Source organism: Oncorhynchus kisutch, linkage group LG6, assembly GCF_002021735.2.
Source record: "Oncorhynchus kisutch isolate 150728-3 linkage group LG6, Okis_V2, whole genome shotgun sequence".
NCBI classification, from domain to species: Eukaryota; Metazoa; Chordata; class Actinopteri; order Salmoniformes; family Salmonidae; genus Oncorhynchus; species Oncorhynchus kisutch.
In genome coordinates this window covers 4,054,269-4,064,136 of record NC_034179.2, presented here as the reverse complement: position 1 = coordinate 4,064,136, position 9,868 = coordinate 4,054,269, and the positions used below count along the sequence as shown (strand labels likewise).

General features: G+C 45.1%; 1 protein-coding gene across 1 annotated transcript in view; it reads left to right on the top strand.

The window, feature by feature from the left end:
- LOC109882175 (sorting nexin-30) overlaps nt 1-9,868 on the top strand; it is a 55,729-nt gene that overhangs the window by 27,067 nt on the left and 18,794 nt on the right. The window contains 3 exon segments of the mRNA XM_031826016.1: nt 224-387; nt 5,933-6,122; nt 7,539-7,738. Coding sequence (XP_031681876.1) covers nt 224-387; nt 5,933-6,122; nt 7,539-7,738 — 554 coding nt within the window.

The window sequence follows — 9,868 nt, the reverse complement described above, 5'->3', positions numbered from 1 at the left end:
TCTCTCTTTCTGCCCCCTATCTCTCTCTCTTCTCTCTGCCCCTATCTCTCTCTCTCTCTGCCCTATCTCCTCACTCTCTTCTCTTCTCTCTCTGGCCCTTATCTCTTCTCTCCCTTTTCTGCCCCCTATTCTCTCTTCTCTTCTGCCCTATTCTCTCTCTCTCTCTCTCTCTCTCTCTCTCTCTCTCTCTCTCTCTCTCTCTCTCTCTCTCTCTCTCTCTCTGCCCCCAGCCCTCTGAGAAGTTGTGATGAAGGGGTGGTGGAACGGTTCTCTGAGGAGTTTGTTGAGAAGAGGAAGGAAGGCCTCTGGATAAGTTCCTGAAGAGAGTGGCTGGACCATCCTGTCCTGTCGTTCAACCAACACTTCAATGCATTCCTCTCTGCTAAGGTATGGGTTTGGGCAGCATACCGTATATACTCTATACCGCGGTAATTGGTAAATGGCAACCTCAATGTCAATAGTGCCATTTTTTGTGATATATATATATATATATATATATATATGTGATATATATATATATATATATTTTTTAATATTCATTTGAATATTTGTAGTTGCTTTTTAAGTAAATACCTGCAGTCAGAGCTCTAAAATGCATCCCATATATGCAACAAATTATTTTTTCAGTTGACGGGACGTTTTAATTTGGGTGCACTGTGCGACTATGGAAAAACATCTCTCAGATAATAATAAGGCTTGGTTGTACCATTGTTTCTGAATGAGAAACAAGCGAGAGCAGATTCGTTAGCGTCATGGTTACACCATTACCATGACGACAGCGATGCTGCTTTTCAACAAACCTTGCTGAAACATCTGACCCAGATTACCAGCACAGCATTTTATCTCCCTCTAGCAGATTATCAGCACAGCATTTTATCTCCCTATAGCAGATTACCAGCACAGCATTTCACATTCATAAACAATGTCGTGGGCCGTTCTGAAACTACTCACGCGTCAAAGTTGTTAACCATTTGTTGACACTTTGTTCAGCCCTGTTACCCCATTGACTAGCTAGTTAATAACCTGGTCATTTGACCCATAGAGGAAGAGGGATAGTTTCTTCAGGAAATCAATGATCACAGCAATGAATGAATGACTGATCTCTTGCATGTTGAGACAGAGAGGTGCTGTTTCACTGTCCAGACAGCATCAGATACATGGTCTACACACACTGAGACAGCATCAGATACATGGTCTACACATACTGAGACAGCATCAGATACATGGTCTACACATACTGAGACAGCATCAGATACATGGTCTACACACACTGAGACATTCTTCTCTTCTACCATGAAACTCTTCCCGGGTCCGTAAAATACAAGAGATGTGTTTTCTGCCAATATACCAGATAAAATAATGGTTAATAAACAACTCTTAAGTGGACCACATGATGTTTCTGCTGTTAGACCTACTGGTAGCTGGCGATCTGCCCGTTGAAGACCCCAGATCTAGCTGGTTAGCTTAGCTGGCGATCTGCCCGTTGAAGACCCCTGATCTAGCTGGTTAGCTTAGCTGGCGATCTGCCCGTTGAAGACCCCTGATCTAGCTGGTTAGCTTAGCTGGCGATCTGCCTGTTGAAGACCCTTCATCTAGCTGGTTAGCTTAGCTGGCGATCTGCCCGTTGAAGACCCCAGATCTAGCTGGTTAGCTTAGCTGGCGATCTGCCCGTTGAAGACCCCAGATCTAGCTGGTTAGCTTAGCTGGCAATCTGCCTTTTGAAGACCCCAGATCTAGCTGGTTAGCTTAGCTGGCAATCTGCTCATTGAAGACCCCAGATCTAGCTGGTTAGCTTAGCTGGCAATCTGCTTGTTGAAGACCCCTGATCTAGCTGGTTAGCTTAGCTGGCGATCTGCCCGTTGAAGACCCCTGATCTAGCTGGTTAGCTTAGCTGGCGATCTGCCCGTTGAAGACCCCTGATCTAGCTGGTTAGCTTAGCTGGCGATCTGCCTGTTGAAGACCCTTCATCTAGCTGGTTAGCTTAGCTGGCGATCTGCCCGTTGAAGACCCCAGATCTAGCTGGTTAGCTTAGCTGGCGATCTGCCCGTTGAAGACCCCAGATCTAGCTGGTTAGCTTAGCTGGCAATCTGCCTTTTGAAGACCCCAGATCTAGCTGGTTAGCTTAGCTGGCAATCTGCTCATTGAAGACCCCAGATCTAGCTGGTTAGCTTAGCTGGCAATCTGCTTGTTGAAGACCCCTGATCTAGCTGGTTAGCTTAGCTGGCGATCTGCCCGTTGAAGACCCCTGATCTAGCTGGTTAGCTTAGCTGGTGATCTGCCCGTTGAAGACCCCTTATCTAGCTGGTTAGTTTAGCTGGCGATCTGCCCGTCGAAGACCCCAGATCTAGCTGGTTAGCTTAGCTGGCGATCTGCCCGTTGAAGACCCCTGATCTAGCTGGTTAGCTTAGCTGGCGATCTGCCCGTTGAAGACCCCTGATCTAGCTGGTTAGCTTAGCTGGCGATCTGCCTGTTGAAGACACCTGATCTAGCTGGTTAGCTTAGCTGGCGATCTGCCTGTTGAAGACCCTTCATCTAGCTGGTTAGCTTAGCTGGCGATCTGCCCGTTGAAGACCCCAGATCTAGCTGGTTAGCTTAGCTGGCGATCTGCCCGTTGAAGACCCCAGATCTAGCTGGTTAGCTTAGCTGGCAATCTGCCTGTTGAAGACCCCAGATCTAGCTGGTTAGCTTAGCTGGCAATCTGCCTGTTGAAGACCCCTGATCTAGCTGGTTAGCTTAGCTGGCAATCTGCTTGTTGAAGACCCCTGATCTAGCTGGTTAGCTTAGCTGGCGATCTGCTCATTGAAGACCCCTGATCTAGCTGGTTAGTTTAGCTGGCAATCTGCCTGTTGAAGACCCCAGATCTAGCTGGTTAGCTTAGCTGGCAATCTGCTTGTTGAAGACCCCTGATCTAGCTGGTTAGCTTAGCTGGCGATCTGCCCGTTGAAGACCCCTGATCTAGCTGGTTAGCTTAGCTGGTGATCTGCCCGTTGAAGACCCCTGATCTAGCTGGTTAGTTTAGCTGGCGATCTGCCCGTCGAAGACCCCTGATCTAGCTGGTTAGCTTAGCTGGCGATCTGCCCGTTGAAGACACCTGATCTAGCTGGTTAGTTTAGCTGGCGATCTGCCCATTGAAGACCCCAGATCTAGCTGGTTAGCTTAGCTGGCGATCTGCCCGTTGAAGACCCCTGATCTAGCTGGTTAGCTTAGCTGGCGATCTGCCCGTTGAAGACCCCTGATCTAGCTGGTTAGTTTAGCTGGCGATCTGCCTGTTGAAGACCCCAGATCTAGCTGGTTAGCTTCTTGCTGAATCAAACACCTCTTGGTAACACCAGAGAATCCCCTCCTGGATCAAGAGCCTTGCTATCTAATATTAGTATTTTTGCGTACAGCATTTTCAAGTTACTTATTGTAATTTTATGAGCCGGAATGTCTGTCCTGCGAATAGCTTATGTCAAGAGACGGCATAAAATCCCTCTTCTGACACCAGTGTAGAGAACAGCAGGGCAGGGAAACGAAACCGGGTCGCTGGTGTGAAAGATCACATGTAGCTCAGTTGGTAGAGCATGGTTCTTGCAACACCAGGGTTGTGGATTCGATTCCAAATGGGGACCAGTATGAAAATGTATGTACTCACTACTATGTCGCTTTGGATAAAAGTCACTGCTAAATGGCATATTCTTCTAATCTGAACAAAAATATAAACGCTGAGCTGAAATAAAAGATCCCAGAAATGTTCCATACTCACAAAAATCTTATTTCCCCAAAAATGTGTGAAGACATTTGTTAATCCATCCACCTGACAGGTGTGGCATATCAACAAGCAGATTAAACAGCATGATCATTACACAGGTGGACCTTGTACTGGGGACAATAAAATGGCACTTTAAAATGTTTTGTCACACAACACAATGCCACAGATGTCTCAAGTTTTCAGGGAGCGTGCAATTGGCATGCTGACTGCTGGAATGTTCACCAGAGCTGTTGCCAGAGAATTTTATGTTTTCGAGAATTTGGCAGTACGTCCAACCGGCCTCAAAACCGCAGAACGCGTGTAACCACGCCAGCCCAGGACCTCCACATCCGGCTACTTAACCTGCGGGATCGTCTGAGACCAGCCACCCGGACAGCTGATGAAACTGGGTTTGCTCAACCGAAGAATTTCTACACAAACTGTTAGAAACCGTCTCAGGGAAGCTCACCTGCTCGTCCTTCTCACCAGGGTTTTGACCTGACTGCAGTTCGGCATCATAACAGACTTCAGTGGGTAAATGCTCCCCTTTGATGGCCAGTGGAACACTGGAGAAGTGTGCTCATCACGGATTCATCCCGGTTTTCAACTGTACCGGGGAGATGGCAGACCGTGTATATGGCGTCGTGTGGGTTCGAGAGGTTTGCTGATGTCAACGTTGTGAACAGGTTATGGGAAAGCATAAGCTATGGACAACGAACACAATTGCATTTTATTGATGGCAATTTGAAAGCACGGAGATACCGTGATGAGATCCTGAGGTCTGTTGTCGTGCCATTCATCCTCCTCCATCACCTCATGTTTCAGCATGATAATGCATTTCACAAGGATCTGTACACAATTCCTGTAAGCTGAAAATGTCCCAGTTCTTCCTGCATACTCAAGACATGTCACCCATTAAGCATGTTTGGGATGCTCTGGATCTACATGTACGACAGCGCATTCCAGTACCCGCCAATATCCAGAAACGGATCAACTCTATGCGAAGGAGATGTCTCGCTGAATGAGGGAAACTGGTTGTCACCAGATACTGACTGGTTTTCTGATCCACACCCCTTTTTTTAAAGGTATCTGTGACCTACAGATGCATAGCTGCATTCCCAGTCATCTGAAATCTATAGATTAGGGCATGAATTGACTGATTTCCTTATATGAAATGTAACTCAGTAAAATTGTTGCATGTTGAGTTTTATATTTTTTGCTATGTTCTTCTGAAATGTTTGCAATGCACTCATTAGCATTTAGCTAGCATTCGCTATGGGATTTACGTGTACTTGTTAGCATTACTAACCTTAGGATTACAGAGGCTCAGTGGGGTTTGAAAATATTACTGGTATTACCGGTATTACTGAATATCCCGGTTATGGCACAAGATCGGTATGAAGGTATGACAATCTGGATACGCATAGTATGTTAGATAGGAGAGAAATTACTGCAAATACTGTATGCATTTCTGACTCATACCTTGAAGGAATCTCCAATCAAAGTCTCTGAGACATTTGTTGGTGTAATGTTGTAACAGTGGTAAACAAGGCTCTAACCGTTGTGTATTGTGTATGTTGTGTTTAACCTGCATTTCTCCCCAGGACCTGAATAAGAGACAAGGCTCTAACCGTTGTGGTTTCTCCTCAGGACCTGAATAAGAGACAAGGCTGTAACCGTTGTGGTTTCTCCTCAGGACCTGAATAAGAAACAAGGCTCTAACCGTTGTGGTTTCTCCTCAGGACCTGAATAAGAAACAAGGCTCTAACCGTTGTGGTTTCTCCTCAGGACCTGAATAAGAGACAAGGCTCTAACCGTTGTGGTTTCTCCTCAGGACCTGAATAAGAGACGAGACTCTAACCGTTGTGGTTTCTCCTCAGGACCTGAATAAGAAACAAGGCTCTAACCGTTGTGGTTTCTCCTCAGGACCTGAATAAGAAACAAGGCTCTAACCGTTGTGGTTTCTCCTCAGGACCTGAATAAGAGACAAGGCTCTAACCGTTGTGGTTTCTCCTCAGGACCTGAATAAGAGACGAGACTCTAACCGTTGTGGTTTCTCCTCAGGACCTGAATAAGAAACAAGGCTCTAACCGTTGTAGTTTCTCCTCAGGACCTGAATAAGAGACAAGACTCTAACCGTTGTGGTTTCTCCTCAGGACCTGAATAAGAGACAAGGCTCTAACAGTTGTGGTTTCTCCCCAGGACCTGAATAAGAGACAAGGCCTAGCCCTGCTCTCTAAGATGGGGGAGTCGGTGAAGTACGTGACAGGAGGGTACAAGCTGAGGGGCCGACCCGTGGAGTTTTCTGCTATGGGAGACTACCTGGATATGTTCACACAGAAGCTGGGTACTATCGACAGGATAGCACAGAGAATCATCAAAGAACAGTCAGGTGGGTAACGGTGGTTATTGCTGGGTCACTCTTTTCTGTTCTGTGTTACCAAATTCAATTGTATTGGTCACATACACATAGTTAGCAGATGTTAATCCGACAGTAGCGAAATGCTTGTGCTTCTAGTTCCGACCGTGCAGTAATATCTAACAAGTAATCTAACAATTTCACAACAACTACCTTATACATACAAGTGTAAAGGAATGAATAAGAATATGTACATATAAATATATGGATGAGCGATGGCCGAACGGCATAGGCAAGATGCAGTAGATGGTATAGAGTACAGTATATACATATGAGATGAGTAATGTACATTATGTAAACATGATATAAAGTGGCATTGTTTAAAGTGGCTAGTGATAAATGTATTACATCCTATTATTAAAGTGGCTGGAGATGAGTCAGTATGTTGGCAGCAGCCACTCAATGTTAGTGGTGGCTGTTTAACAGCCTGATGGCCTTGAGATAGAAGCTGTTTTTTCAGTCTCTCGGCCCCTGCTTGGATGCACCCGTACTGACCTCGCCTTCTGGATGATAGCGGGGTGAACAGGCAGTGGCTCAGTTAGTTGTTGTCCTTGATGATCTTTTTGGGCTTCCTCAGACATCGGGTGTTGTAGGTGTCCTGGAGGGCAGGTAGTTTGCCACCGGTGATGCGTTGTGCAGACCTCACTACCCTCTGGAGAGCCTTACGGTTGTGGGCGGAGCAGTTGCCGTACCAGGCGGTGATACAGCCCGACAGGATGCTCTCGATTGTGCATCTGTAGAAGTTTGTGAGGGTTTTAGGTGACGAGCCAAATTTCTTCAGCCTCCTGAGGTTGAAGAGGCGCTGTTGCGCCTTCTTCACCACGCTGTCTGTATGCGTGGACCATTTCAGTTAGTCCGTGATGTGTACACCGAGGAACTTAAAACTTTCCACCCTCTCCACTACTGTCCCATCTCTGCCTGACTCTGTGTTAGTGACTCCCTTATATATGTGTGTGTGTGTGTGTGTGTGTGTGTGTGTGTGTGTGTGTGTGTGTGTGTGCAACGTGTTTAAGAAGAAGTCTGCACAAGAATATTAAACAAACAAACATTTGACCAACTGGGGACATTTTGTTGGTCCCCACAGGGTCAAATGCTATTTCTAGGGGGTTTAAGGTTAGAATTAGTGTCAGGGTTAGAATTACGATAAGGGTTAGGAGCCAGGGTTAGGGGCCAGAGTGAGGTTTTTGGGTTAGGGTAAGAGTGCAGGTTATGGGTTAGGGAAAATAGGATTTGGAATAGGACTGAATTGTGTGTACTCACAAGGTTAGCTGTACAAGACGTGTGTGTGTGTGTGTGTGTGTTTACGGTCCTGTCTAACCTGGGCGGTGACTGTCCCCTTCTCTATCCTGTCTCTGACTACTGTGTCCCTCCTCCACTGTGTATTCACAGAGTACCAGGTAGAGCTGCGTGAGTACGGTCCTGTCTACACTACCTGGGCGTTGTCGGAGGCGGAGCTACAGGGGCCTCTGGAGGGCGTGGCCAGCTGCATGGCTAACTGCTCCAGCGCCCTGGACGAACTCACCCAGGACATGAGCGAAGACTTCCTGCCCGTGCTCCGAGAATACGTCCTCTATATCGAGTCCATGAAGGTACAGTAGAATACATCCTCTATATCGAGTCCATGAAGGTACGGTAGAATATGTCCTCTATATCGAGTCCATGAAGGTACGGTAGAATACGTCCTCTATATCGAGTCCATGAAGGTACGGTAGAATACGTCCTCTATATCGAGTCCATGAAGGTACGGTAGAATACGTCCTCTATATCGAGTCCATGAAGGTACGGTAGAATACGTCCTCTATATCGAGTCCATGAAGGTACGGTAGAATACGTCCTCTATATCGAGTCCATGAAGGTACGGTAGAATACGTCCTCTATATCGAGTCCATGAAGGTACGGTAGAATACGTCCTCTATATCGAGTCCATGAAGGTACGGTAGAATGATTCCATGATGATACGGTAGAATGATTCCATGATGATACGGTAGAATGATTCCATGATGATACGGTAGAATGATTCCATGATGATACGGTAGAATGATTCCATGATGATACGGTAGAATGATTCCATGATGATACGGTAGAACGATTCCATGATGATTCGGTAGAATGATTCCATGATGATACGGTAGAATGATTCCATGATGATACGGTAGAATGATTCCATGATGATACGGTAGAATGATTCCATGATGATACGGTAGAACGATTCCATGATGATACGGTAGAACGATTCCATGATGGTAGAATACAGTAAAATACAGTGTGTTTGTGATATAACTTTTAACGAAAAATATTCCGATATCCTTCACTGACCAAACTGCATTTTTAAATTTTTTTTACTACTCTTTCTACTGAGTGGAGAATCATGATTCGTGTTTCTGAGTGACTTGGTTATTCATTTAACCTGCTGGCTGCATTGAATTCTACAGCAGGATCCACTGTAATAGTGAAGGTGTAAACTTGGCAGTAGAAAATCTTAACAGTATATTTGACCTCTCAGCTTCCCTAAAAATCTCAAATAGAAAACTGAAGAAAATGAACAACAATGACAAATGGTTTAATGAAGAATGCAAAAAATCTAAGAAAGAAATTGAGAAACCTGTCCAACCAAAAAAGCTGTGAACGATCTGAGAGACAAGGCAAGAAGGGCATTCTATGCCATCAAAAGGAACATGCATTTCAACATACCAATCAGGATCTGGCTAAAAATACTTGAATCAGTCATAGAGCCCATTACCCTTTACGGTTGTGAGGTCTGGGGTCCGCTCACCAACCAAGACTTCACAAAATGGGACAAACACCAATTTGAGACTCTGCATGCAGAATTCCGCAAAAATATCCTCTGTGTACAACGTAGAACACCAAATAATGCATGCAGAGCAGAATTTGGCCGATACCCACTCATGATCAAAATCCAGAAAAGAGCTGTTCAATTCTACAACCACCTAAAAGGAAGCGATTCCCAAACCTTCCATAACAAAGCCATCACCTACAGAGAGATGAACCTGGAGAAGAGTCCCTTAAGCAAGCTGGTCCTGGGGCTCTGTTCAGAAACACAAACACACCCTACAGAGCCTCAGGACAGCAACACAATTAGACCCAACCAAATCATGAGAAAACAAAAAGATAATTACTTGACACATTGGAAAGAATTAACACAAAAACAGAGCAAACTAGAATGCTATTTGGCCCTACACAGAGAGTACACAGCGGCAGAATACCTGACCACTGTGACTGACCCAAAATTAAGGAAAGCTTTGACTATATACAGACTTAGTGAGCATAGCCTTGCTATTGACAAAGGCCGCCATAAACAGACATGGCTCTCAAGAGAAGACAGGCTATGTGCTCACTGCCCACAAAATGAGGTGGAAACTGAGCTGCACTTCCTAACCTCCTGCCCAATGTATGACCATATTAGAGAGACATATTTCCCTCAGATTACACAGATCCACAAAGAATTCGAAACAAATCCAATTTTGATAAACTCCCATATCTACTGGGTGAAATTCCACCCATGTGCCATCACAGCAGCAAGATTTGTGACCTGTTGCCACGAGAACAGGGCAACCAGTGAAGAACACACACCATTGTAAATACAACCCATATTTATGCTTATTTATTTTATCTTGTGTCCTTTAACCATTTGTACATTGTTAAAACACTGTATATATATATAATATGACATTTGTAATGTCTTTACTGTTTTGAAACTT